This window comes from Fonsecaea multimorphosa (genome assembly GCF_000836435.1).
Source record: "Fonsecaea multimorphosa CBS 102226 unplaced genomic scaffold supercont1.2, whole genome shotgun sequence".
Taxonomy (NCBI): Eukaryota; Fungi; Ascomycota; class Eurotiomycetes; order Chaetothyriales; family Herpotrichiellaceae; genus Fonsecaea; species Fonsecaea multimorphosa.
The window spans coordinates 321,193-333,503 of NW_015971636.1; the positions used below are offsets into that span (position 1 = coordinate 321,193).

The following is a 12,311-nucleotide window of genomic DNA, read 5'->3' on the forward strand; positions in this document are numbered from 1 at the left end:
TGCTGATAAAAGGGCCTTCCCTCGTTTCCGCCATCGATATGGATATTCGAGCAGTAAATCACTTCCACAAACTTTCAACATGGCACAAGACACGAAACCGGAATTGGCTTCAGATCTTGAGAAGACAGAGATTAAGCAGGGGGAGAATGACACTAGTGAATTCAAGTCGGTACTCTTCCGCTTTCGTTTGGGACGCCGGTTGACATCTCTCCCACAGCACAAGATCGATCCTCACCCTCGTCGGTTCCGCCTTGTCAACCTTCTGCACCGTCGGCTTCCTCAATGCGTTTGGTGTCTTCATAGACTATTACCGAGCACATGAGCTGGCCGATAAGTCCGAATTCGACATATCCTGGATCGGCTCTTTCTGCACGTTTGTGTTCTTCATCAGTGCAGCACCAGCAGGCTTGTTGGTCGATCGGATAGGCCCTACGGTAAGCACCGACTAAAATCGACTTTGCATACTACCAAATCAGCCCTGCTAATGTATTATTTAGATTCTCCTCGTTATAGGGGGCACAATAACCATCCTTGCCATGTTCATGATCTCTCTGTGTCACGAATATTACCAATTTTTCCTGGCACAGGGACTCCTCCTGGGCATAGGGCAAGCGTTTCTCGCCTGTCCTGTTCTTGCCATGGTCTCTCGCCACTTTCACAAGAACCGCGGTCTGGCCACCGGCGTCACGATCGCCGGGTCTTCTCTGGGTGGTGTAATATGGCCCATAATGGTCAATGAACTTCTGAACAAGGATGGCGTCAGTTTCGGCTGGACAATGCGTGCCGTTGCCTTTACAATGCTTCCGCTCGTGGTCATTACTTGCGCCACCGTCCTTCCGCCAGTGACGAAGGAACCTACGACCGAGGGAGACCTCCAGTCGGCTGGGAAGAAGGATACAAAGAAGAAAACAGACTTGTCGATCCTCAAGAACCGCGTCTTTCTCACTTTTTGTCTGGGAATTGGGCTCTACTACCTGGGAATGTTCTCCCCTTTCTTCTTTGTGACCTCATACGCGGTTAGCATCGGTCTGTCCACGAGTTTCGCGTTCTATCTGGTCTCCATCCTCAACGCTGCCTCCCTGTTTGGAAGAATTTCCGCCGGCTGGGCCGCTGATAGATATGGACATTTCAATATGTGCTCATTGGCCGCGATGACATCTGCGGTGGTTGCATATTGCTGGACAGCCGCCCAGTCATCAGCGGGCCTGGTGGTGTGGAGCTTGGCTTATGGGTTCTGTTCAGGTGTAAGTTCGGTCCCGTCCAGTGGAGGCATGAAGTGTGTTACTAAAACAACTGTTTGTGTTTTAGTCGATTTTGAGTCTCCAGGTGGCGTGTGGGACGAAATTAGCAGCGCCAGAAGCCTATGGCACTGCAGTTGGCATGATAATGGGAATTGTCTCCTTGACGTGAGTTGAGCATTCTTGGTGCATCGCACCAGACAGAGATTCGGGATGCTGATGTCTTTCTCCTCCAGCGGCCTCTTCGGTTCTCCCATCAGTGGTCAGTTAATCAAGTCCAGCTACCTTGCCCTTTCCATGTATGCTGGGAGTGCACTAGTGGTTGGCGGGCTGATCATCTGTCTCGCACGACTTCAGCTCTCTCGGAAGCTGTTGGTTGTTGTCTGAAAGCCATGGTCGAGCAGAGTCCTGGTCTGGTCCGGTCCGAGTGGTCTAAGGTTTCTGGGTGGCGTAATAACTTCGCCGTGGAGTATATGAGAGGATGTTGGGTATATAGATAAGCATAGGGGAACATACCTCTCATCTCATACATACCTAGGTAGAGAAATATGCACATTTCTCCATTTGATAGTCTTGACATCCCGCCCACAAAAAGGGGTCAGACAGACGAGGCTGTATCTTTCCAATTCAGGTTAGGCTTAGTGGGAACTTAAATCAGCAGGATCTGGAGAACAGGCTGGACTACGATGCGCAAGCCCTCACTGCCTCATTCACCTTGACCATGCACACCGCGAACTAGACGTTCAGAGTACAAGAGTCGACCTGCACATTCTCGCTGCCCTTTTCCATACCCTTGCTCACCCCCATTCTCTTCCGCAACTCAAATTCTCCCAGACATTAGGCTCGTCACCGCAGCTTTAACCCGAGTGCGAGCAGTGTTCAGATACTCACCACCAGGCCATTTCGCGCCTCTGAAAGCAGAGCAAGGATGCCTGCAGCCATGTCCTCACAGTCGCCCTCGCTCGACTCGATTCTGCACACGCTCCAACACACCGACCCGTCCCAAGCGCAGTCACAGTTACAAAAGGCGAAGCTCGCCCTCCTACAACAGAATGCTTTAATACCCTCCCCTCAAACGCCGGCACAGACACTAGCAACCGCTCGCTCGATACTGGAAGCCGGCGCTCTTCTCTCGATTCGATCAAGAGACCCGGAATCTTTCGTCAGATACTATTCGCAGCTCCAACCGTTTTACGATTTCCCGGGCCTCCAGCAGACGCCTTCGAGAGATCGGTCAAAGATCACGGGCCTGTATCTGCTTCTGTTACTCAGCCAGGGTGACTACGCTGGCTTCCACACGCTCTTGGAGTCTCTGATCGTCGCGGAAGGGGCGAACGGGTCTGCGAGCGTCGAGGCCGATCCGTACATTAAATACCCCATGGAATTGGAAAGGAGCCTTATGGAGGGTAGCTATGACCAGGTCTGGCGAAAGACGAACGGGCGCGACGTGCCAGGTGAAGAGTTTGGGCTGTTTTCCGACGTATGCATCACCACCCTTTCTCCTGGTGCTATTTGCAAAAGTTGCTGACGTTTTTGACAACCTTTAGATCCTCATCAACACCATCCGCGTCGAAATCGCCTCGTGCGCCGCCCGCTCCTATCCATCCCTTCCGATCGCCTCGGCCAAAAATCTCCTCTTTTTAGAGTCCGAAGGCGCGGTCATGGAATTTGCGCAGGAGCAGGGCTGGAGTCTGGAAGAAGGGAGGATACAGTTCCCCGGATCGGAGGCGGCGAAGAAGTCCGAAGAAGGGGATGAGAAGGAGGTGATCAATCACATGGTTCAGTATGCAAGAGAACTAGAAAGCATCGTTTGAGGTCTTACTGTGAGAGTGGGATGGTTATTGTACTCGTACTCAAAGAGCATAGCCTTGCACAGGGACGGTGGCGTGGGAGGAGTCCCGTGGGACAAAAGCGCTTAGACACAAACGGCAGGAATATGTACCAAGTCTCTGGCGTATGAGCCTTCTGACCTTAGTTTTTACCGGCTTGACATCACCCCTGAACTTTCCTCTCTTTCCCTGCCCACTTCCACCGCTGTCTGCTGCGCTCCGCCTGGTATGTTCGAGTTTGGAGACCCCAAAATGCTTTCGGTTCAGCCTGGCTGGTCCCCGAAAAAAAACCATTGGCTCTCCCTTGTCACGGGCTGTGAACCTTGAAAGTATCCACAAACCTCCACGTACATATCTTCATGTCGTAGAAGCTGGTGCTGACAATCGTGTACGCCGGTGCTTGGAGGCATTCTGCTGAGCCGCTGCCTCTTTGAGCCTGCTCTCCACCCTCGTCGGTGGGTTGTGTGCTGCCACGACTGTCGAGCCGTGCGTCGCAGCAATAGACCATACTCTCATGACCCGCTCGGAAGACTGTCACGGGCGTGATCGTCCACGTATTGTCTCCTCCAGGCGGGGATGATGATGAGCCGGATGTGGCGGCAGTGGGAGTGAGACGGCGGGTGATGCGGACGATCGCGGCGCCGGCGTGCATCAGGGACGCGAGGATGAGCGTGTGGTGCACCTGACCTCCCTCATTGCTAGTGGTAGAGTAATACTGGTCCAATACCTTGAGCCGCCACACGCCGCCATCGAGTCGGAGTTCGGTCTTGAAGCTGGCGCGGGATGTCGTGGTGTCGATCTCGAAGACGCGGATGAACTCGTCGTAGCTCCCTGTGATGAGGGGAATGGTGTATTTCATGTCCTCGGTGACGGGGGAGAGGGGGAGGATTGCTACAACTCCTGCCGCGTGGCTGCGGCGGTCTTTCCATAGTGGTGTCGCGATAGGGGGTGTTGTATCGTAGGAGGATGGGGATGCTGAAGTCGGCGCTGAAGGAGAGGTAGCGGTGGTGGTTGCGGGGATTGAAGAGGCGATCAGGGCACTGTCATCGCCGCCACTGAGGATCATTCGGGAGTTGCTGCTGCTGCTGCTGCTCCTGTTTTCACCTGCTGCTGCTGATGATGACGATGATGCCCTGCCAAAATCCACGACTGCAACGGTCCAAGCTTCCAAGTCATGTTTGTGCACGGCCTCGTTCAAGCTGGGCGTCAGCTGCTGCAAAGGTAGATCCGCCCTCTGGTCGAAGAGATCTTTGACAGCCGGCACCGAAAGCCTCACCACTTTCGTATCGCCGAAACTCGTCGTCGCCGCAAACCCCACATCAGTCACATCACTGATGCCCACGACCCCGTGCTTACGCGTCTCAGGAAACCAAGTAAACTGCGTGACTAGCGGGACTAGACCGTGCTCATCATTTTCTGAGACAATGACAGATCCCAAGGGGAGGAGTTTTGTGACTACCCGCCGTCCGAGCACGTCGCCGTGGATGATGAATCGGAAGAAATGAACCGCGGCGTTACTTGTAGCGACGCCCAAAAGCGTGCTGTCCGAAGGGTGGAAATGCATATCCAACACCGCGCAGGGAAAATCTACCCTGTCCAAGGAGGGGGGTAGCATGCCGGCATATTTGGGGATAAATGTCGGCGTGACAGTCATGACCTGCAGAGATCCCCGGCGTGTCTGGCCCGTGTAGGCGCAGGTGTCGTCCTTTTTGAGAAGTGAATACGTCCCGATGATCATGTAGTCCCGGTGGGATGGACAGATGGCGACGGTGTCGACTTCTTGGTCCGCCGTGCGGGAGGTGTACTCGATGTTGTCTTCTTCTTCCGAGGCAAGGCTGGCCATCTTCTTGACTAGCGACAAGGACGATACCTTTCTGGTGGGAGTGGCGCCGGCACCGGTTTGCTTCGCGGCTTGTGCGGCTTGTTCTGCGCGGTATTTTCTGATGCTGGCTTTTACCATGTTCATGAGTTCGGTGATGGAGGGTGGTCCAGGGAGAGCCATTGCGCGCGCGAACTCAACACCAGATGAAATGAAGATTTGTCGTTATGCCAAACAGGGAGAGAGAAGAAGCAAACTGAAACGGACTTACTGGATTGAATCTCAATCAAGGCCTCACGGCTAGCGATGGGCTTGGAATAGAGCCACTCGAGGACTGTAAAGTGTTAATGTCTGGTGAGGGTGCGGCAGGGAGGGAATCCATTGCTCGCCGGCTTGCCCACTTTGCGCGAGGTTGATGCGCTTTTTATGGGCTCTCAATGCGGAAGAAGTACCTGGCCGACACAATGGACACAATAGACACGAGCTGGAGGAAATCAATTACTCTCCATCTTCAGATTGTTTCCAGTAAAGAATTCGAGTCGGAAGTCGTTCTGTCTGACGAAATGTTCAGCCTCGTCACGTGTCAGGGGTTCGCTGCCTGGTGGCCAAGATGCTTGAATCATACATACCTAGGAACATAGGAATGTAATTACCAAAAGAAATATTGCTAACCTAAAGAAAGGGAGTTTCTACGCAATGGTGAGATCGGTGCTAGTTACGAATATCAGGCGGTGCATGGACAATGGGCGTGAAAGACGAAATAAACTGGCTCTCCAGCCGTCCACTGTTCAAAGGACAGATACGGGCTCGGTAGAGCAGGAAACATTCATCGTGCAGATTCAGGCTTTCTTGTGGACTGCAGCTTTGAATGTGGATACTGGAGGTCTACCACATCGAACAGAACTCGTTTTGTGGACATCCCTAGGTAGTGTCTAACTCTCATATCGAATCACCGTCGACCACTCATGCCTCCTGTTCCACATCCACAATACCGCTTCGCCTTCCTCCTCAAACCCTTCAGAACCAAAGTGCGAGCTGAGGTGCAGCTCCGTCACGGGAAGACGTGGCAGCTTGAAAGAGAGATGATCCCGCTGCTGCGAGACACCGGCCACCTGGCAGCGGAGGACATGCGCACACGCATACGAGAGGTACCTGTATGAGCCGCCAGGACCGCTCTCAAATCGACGCTGTGTCGAAAAATCGTTGTTGGAGCGTGTTGATATGTAGTGACCACTCTTCTTCCTTGTTTGCACTCAATTGGGGTAGCATGAGGCTGAATTGCGGTCGTGCATTTCTTCCGCCCCAAAGCCTGTGAACGTCGACCCTTGGTTCTGCCCGGACGTCTTAAACAACTTTTCGAAACGCTGTGGTCTCGGTAGCGCAATCCTTGTCCCAGCGGACTGCCTTGGAAGATAAACACAACTGCGAAGACCTTGCCGCTTACATTGTCCCCACTCCCATCGATGAGAGCGGTAGCACCGCTGCCTTGGCCTTGATGGGACCAATACCGGAAGCTCAAATACCGGAACTAAAGACCTGTTGACATTCACAAGTGATTGTTTTGTGGGCAGAGCACATTCTGGAACGAGAACCCGTCACCCCTGCATCGAATGCTCATAAAGGCTCTTCGCCAGTCCAATCCGTAAAACTTCATACATTGCATTACTGTGGGTATCATGTCGAAAGAGAAAAAGGGGTTCGTTTCACTTCCGTGCTTGCTCTCTTTCCACCTCGTACATGAAATCGAAATAAGACTTGTCGAAAGCATGCATTCTGACGTAGCCATCCTCGCCGCCACTTGCGTATGCGATGCCTTGTGGGTGGACGGCGATAGTGTTGAGGGGCCCGAAATGGCCTCGGACACGACCGATTTCATCCTCGAAGATCTTGTGGTAGAAGCGAGCTTCAAATTTACCCTGGCGAGCAGACGTTGTGGTGACCTCCATAGCCGCTTGGCCGCCTCCTAGGATGACAAAGTCCTTCTTGGGAGTGATGGCAGCGGTGTTCAAGGGTGTGTCGGCAGGATACGACTTGAGAACGCTCAGGTCCCGGGAAGACAGGATCTTGGCCGTCTTGTCTTTCCCAGCTGTGATGAAGTAGGTCCGGTCGGGAGAAAATTGCAGGTCGTTGATGGTGGTATCATACTCATGGGCTTCTTGGGTCAACAAGAGTTCCCCAGTCTTTGAATCCCACTGGCTCACAGACCCATCTTCATGGCCGGAGATGATGAACTTGTCCAGGTAACTCCATCCCGCAACTGTGGCCTTGCTTTCCTCACATGTGATCCTGAGGCTGTATTCGTCGGTCTGGTCTGTAAGATCATCGCCGTACCGGATGTCGTAGACCACTATAGTTCCCAAGTATCCCATTCGCTTTTCTGTGACTGCCAGCAATTGCTTTCCGTCTTCACTGAACGCAACCCGTTTGACGGCGGTCGGAAATTCCCACGTCTTGACATTCTCACCAGTGCGAATATTCCATAGTTTTATCGTGTTATCTGCGGCGCCCGAGGCAAGGAGGTCGGTGTTTGGGGATACATCAATAGTCCAAATCGCACCCTGATGTCCGTTGTATGTTCCTAGTCTTTCTCCATTGCTGGTGAACCAGGCGCAGATGACTTTGTCTTTCGCCACCGAGAAAAGAAGATCGCCTTCTCTGTTGTATTTGATTTGGTTGAGCGATCGCTCCTGGAATATCCGTCAGTCGGTCATCAGTGAAATTTTTTCTGGGGCCACTCACATGGCCTTGCAAGAGTATAGGCCTCATCTTTTGAGAAAAATGTTCGTCGCAGGAGTTGGTCGAGGAAGGTGAGAGTTTTTAAACCTGAAAATGTCAAAATAGAAGATCGCTTTTGGAACGTCTGTGTTGGAAGTCGAAGAGTCACGAACAGGCGGGAGGGTTGGCTGTGGGAGAAATCGACGCCAAGCTCCGAATCCCGCGAGTCATGTCGTCCTGCCCGCATGAGTCACGATGACTCAAAAAATTCCATGTACCTCCTGGGCGCCTCCTACGGGTTGCTCGAAAAACATCGTCTCAACCTTTAGCCGGCTCTTTCAATGATGGATATACTCAAAGACCAGGGATAGCACCTTCCTTGGTCACCTGAGACGAGTTTTCCACGGAGCCGGGGGCTCTGACATGGCCAGCAGATTATCTAGTGCGACGCGTCCAGATCATATATTGGCAGGTCGTGCCATTCTCCGTCACTCAATTTTCTCCAATAGTTCTCTCCGCCTTCCGACTTTACCCTCTCAACTTTCGTCTCCCATAAGCCTGACTGCGATCAGGGCTGCCTCTGGAGCCAGCCTGGTCAGCAGAAGTGCTCGGTGCTCTAAAGAACCAGTTGTCTGCCCCAGAACAGTCTCCGCGACGGTTGGCCCATTCAAGCCGCCCATCCTCTCCGCCGAAGGAGTCACACGAGCCGGACTTCCCCAGCTTTTACCTTCGCTGCACACACGTCTTTTCTCAAGCACAGCACTAAAGATGGGTGGTACAAAGATCGATGGAAAGGCCATTGCCCAGAAGATCAGAGAACGGCTGGCAGCGGAGATCCGAGAGAAACAGGGCGTGAACCCACGGTACAAACCATGCTTGAAAATCATCCAAGTTGGTGATCGGCCTGATTCGACCACTTATGTGCGAATGAAGCTGAAGGCAGCTGAGGAAGCCGGTATCGACTGTGCACTGGTTCATCTACCGGACTCAATCTCGGAACCTGAGCTGCTGCAGCAGATCATTGACTTCAACAACGATCCTGCCGTCCACGGCATCCTCGTTCAGTTGCCTCTCCCCAAACACCTTTCCGAGCATACAATCACCTCTGCTGTCGTGGACGAAAAGGATGTGGATGGATTTGGAGCTAGAAATATTGGAGAGCTCGCAAAAAGAGGCGGGAAACCTTTCTTCGTGCCCTGCACTCCGAAGGGAGTCATGGTGTTGTTGCAGGAGAGTGGTGTCGATCCCCGGGGCAAGACGGCCGTTGTCCTTGGCCGGAGCGATATCGTGGGGAGCCCGGTCAGCTACCTCTTGAAGAGTGCCGATGCCACGGTCATTGTCTGTCATTCCAAAACCCAGAACATCAAGGATGTTGTCAAACAAGCTGATATCTTGATTGCCGCCATTGGTCAGCCAGCATTCGTCAAGGGTGACTGGCTGAAACAAGGAGCTGTGGTCATCGATGTGGGCACAAACTACATCTCTGATCCTTCAAGGAGCTCGGGACAGCGTCTCGTTGGAGACGTCGAATTTGAGTCAGCTGTTGAGGTTGCTTCTCAGATCACCCCGGTCCCGGGCGGTGTTGGCCCTATGACAGTTGCGATGCTCATGCAGAACGTTGTCGATGCCGCCTCAGCCTACTTTGAGAGACTGAAAGCAAGACACGTCACTCCTTTACCGATCAAGCTTGAAAAGCCCGTACCGTCTGATATCGAAGTTTCGAGATCGCAGCATCCCAGGCACATCGCTCAAATCGCTGCTGACATTGGCATTGCACCTCATGAGTTGGAACCATATGGTGCTCACAAAGCCAAAGTTGACCTTTCAATTCTTTCGAGGCTGGCACATCGTCGGGACGGAAAATATATCCTGGTTAGCGGTATTACTCCTACTCCACTAGGAGAAGGCAAATCCACCACGACAATGGGTTTGACGCAGGCCTTGGGGGCCCACTTGGGAAAAGTAGCATTTGCCAATGTTCGACAACCAAGTATGGGACCGACCTTTGGCATCAAAGGTGGCGCAGCAGGTGGTGGCTACAGTCAGGTTATCCCCATGGATGAATTCAACCTTCATCTGACGGGTGACATCCACGCAATCACAGCTGCAAATAACTTGCTGGCTGCTGCCATTGACACACGCATGTTTCACGAATCCACACAGAAGGATGGGGCATTGTATAAGCGGCTGGTGCCCAGCAAGAAGGGCAAGCGCGAGTTTGCACCGGTCATGCTTCGGAGGCTGAAGAAGCTAGGCATAGACAAAACGAACCCCAACGACCTGACCGAGGACGAGATCAGGCGGTTTGCACGGCTCGACATTGACCCGGAGACCATCACTTGGAGGAGAGTTCTGGATGTCAACGACAGGCTCCTGAGAGGCATCACCATTGGACAGGCTCCCACCGAGAAAGGCCACAGTAGAGAGACTGCTTTCGACATTTCTGTTGCAAGCGAGTGCATGGCCATTCTTGCACTAAGCAACGACTTGAGAGACATGCGGGAGCGGCTTGGTCGAATAGTGATTGGGTCTTCGAAGTCTGGAGACCCTGTTACTTGTGATGATATTGGGGCTGGCGGTGCCTTGACTGCTCTTATGAAGGATGCTATCAAACCCAATCTCATGCAAAGTTTGGAGGGAACCCCCGTTTTTGTCCATGCAGGACCGTTTGCAAACATCAGCATTGGCAACAGCTCTATTCTAGCAGACAAATTGGCACTCAAGCTTGCAGGAACGGAGCCTGATGAAGATCACGAAGCCAAGGCTGGCTTTGTGGTTACCGAAGCTGGCTTTGATTTTACCATGGGTGGTGAAAGATTTTTCAATATCAAGTGCCGAAGTTCCGGTCTTGTTCCAGATGTCGTGGTCGTCGTTGCCACCATTCGAGCACTCAAAGTCCACGGCGGCGGTCCAGAGATCCCCGTTGGGTCTGCGCTACCAGAAGCATACCGAACAGAAAACACTGAAATGTTGCGCGCTGGCTGTGTCAATCTCAAGAAGCACATTTCCAATGCCAAATCCTACGGCATCCCCGTCGTTGTGGCGATCAACAAGTTCGACACCGATACTGAAGCCGAGCTCAAAGTCATTGAAGAGGAAGCACTCGCTGCCGGTGCCGAGGCAGCTGTACCCGCCAACCACTGGGCTGAAGGAGGTGCTGGTGCTGTCGACTTGGCCAAGGCAGTGATTGAGGCTTCGTCGAAACCCAAAGACTTCAAATTCCTCTACGATCTTCAGGGTACCGTTCAGGAGCGTATTGAAAAAATTGGCAAGGAGATGTACGGGGCCGGAAAAGTCGAGTTTAGCGAACTCGCCCAGAAAAAGGTCGACATGTACACTAGACAAGGGTTTGGGAATCTGCCCATCTGCATTGCAAAGACTCAGTACTCGCTGAGCCACGACCCGGCACTCAAGGGGGCGCCCACTGGGTTTACGGTCCCGATACGGGACGTCAGGTTAGCTGTCGGCGCAGGGTACCTGTACGCATTGGCCGCGGATATCCAGACAATTCCTGGTCTCCCGACCGCGCCGGGCTATCTGAATGTCGATGTGGACCCCGAGACGGGCGAGATAGATGGGCTGTTTTAGATGGCGCGCCACGAGCTTTGGGGGGAAAAGGACCAGGATTTACAGTACAGTACTACGCATGGCATGCCCTTTTTTTGACGACTTTCAACAATAAGTCTTGAGATACCCCATTTCAACAATCATTCTATAGGTGGTAGATAAACAAAAAGAAAACAAAACCAATCGATTGGATTCAATCCTGTTGATTAGCCGGTTCTCCTGGGTCATGCGGAAACTGTTCTTCCTGTCGGGTTGACGTACGCAGTAGGCCTTGCATTCCAGCACAGATGGACGAGCTTCCTAATGTCGAAATGGGTCTCTTCTCTGCAAAGCGTACATTTCTTCACCCGGATCTCACCAGCTCCCCGTCTCATTGTTTACCCTCCACCACGATCACATCCCAACCGCTTTTCGCACCGTGTATGGTGCACAGCCATCGCTGCACCGGTGAGCTCAGCGATCGAGGTCAGCCTCAAAAAAAAGAAAAAGACCAGGCCTAAATGTATTGCCGACTCCATTCCGGGGTAAGAAGGAAAAAGTCGGGGTAGCTCGATCCCTCCGGGTTTGGGAGTCGATTTCACCTTGCGTGTTGATGCGGGTGGCGGGTTTCACGGAGCTCTTGCGGATGACACCAAGACACGTATATAGCTGAGCTGGCTCTGCTGGCACCCGACGGACGGTAATCTTTCGGATGGGTTCAATGCATGCATGCATGCAGTTCAGGCAGTCCAGGCCATCCGGCTCCATTTCTGAGCAGAGTCGTCCAGGTACACCCACGGGGAGTAGAGCGAGATGGCCTTGGGGATCTGGGGCCACGAGCAAACGGTCGGGTTAGGGGTCTCATGCTTTACGCAGTTTGTGTGGATTGTTCGCTCACGGGAGAGTGGCCGCGTATGAAGACAAGGGCAATGCAGGAGTCGAATCCTCGATGATTACCTTTGGCCAGCCTGATTTGGCGGTCTTCGGGCAAGATCGGGGAGGGGGCTTTTTGGTGATCCCCTCTCTCTTATCAAGCCTCACGCAAGATACTCCAGCTTCAGCTGCATCAGCACGACTGTGGTATACCAATTATGGAACCGATATTGTTTCACTCTCGCACGTTATCAGGCAGGCAGGCAGGCAGTGTGCACATCTGTGCCGGTT

General features: G+C 52.9%; 5 protein-coding genes across 5 annotated transcripts; 3 read left to right on the top strand and 2 right to left on the bottom strand.

Annotated features, from left to right (window-relative positions):
• Positions 1-79: 79 nt before the first annotated feature.
• On the top strand, positions 80-1,625 carry Z520_01059 (uncharacterized protein; the record flags this gene model as incomplete). Its single annotated transcript, XM_016771577.1, has 5 exons — positions 80-165; positions 218-434; positions 498-1,244; positions 1,309-1,406; positions 1,475-1,625. 5 exons carry the CDS (start codon positions 80-82, stop codon positions 1,623-1,625), a joined length of 1,299 nt encoding a protein of 432 aa, XP_016636716.1.
• Positions 1,626-2,178: 553 nt separating this feature from the next.
• On the top strand, positions 2,179-3,052 carry Z520_01060 (uncharacterized protein; the record flags this gene model as incomplete). The annotated part of the gene is made up of 2 exons (XM_016771578.1): positions 2,179-2,718; positions 2,786-3,052. 2 exons carry the CDS (start codon positions 2,179-2,181, stop codon positions 3,050-3,052), a joined length of 807 nt encoding a protein of 268 aa, XP_016636717.1.
• A 322-nt stretch (positions 3,053-3,374) lies between these two features.
• Positions 3,375-5,069, bottom strand: Z520_01061 (uncharacterized protein; the record flags this gene model as incomplete). Its single annotated transcript, XM_016771579.1, has 1 exon — positions 3,375-5,069. One exon carries the CDS (start codon positions 5,067-5,069, stop codon positions 3,375-3,377), a length of 1,695 nt encoding a protein of 564 aa, XP_016636718.1.
• A 1,520-nt stretch (positions 5,070-6,589) lies between these two features.
• Z520_01062 (eukaryotic translation initiation factor 3 subunit I) lies at positions 6,590-7,652 on the bottom strand (the record flags this gene model as incomplete). Its single annotated transcript, XM_016771580.1, has 2 exons — positions 6,590-7,573; positions 7,626-7,652. 2 exons carry the CDS (start codon positions 7,650-7,652, stop codon positions 6,590-6,592), a joined length of 1,011 nt encoding a protein of 336 aa, XP_016636719.1.
• A 717-nt stretch (positions 7,653-8,369) lies between these two features.
• Z520_01063 (uncharacterized protein) lies at positions 8,370-11,189 on the top strand (the record flags this gene model as incomplete). The annotated part of the gene is made up of 1 exon (XM_016771581.1): positions 8,370-11,189. One exon carries the CDS (start codon positions 8,370-8,372, stop codon positions 11,187-11,189), a length of 2,820 nt encoding a protein of 939 aa, XP_016636720.1.
• Positions 11,190-12,311: the final 1,122 nt, after the last annotated feature.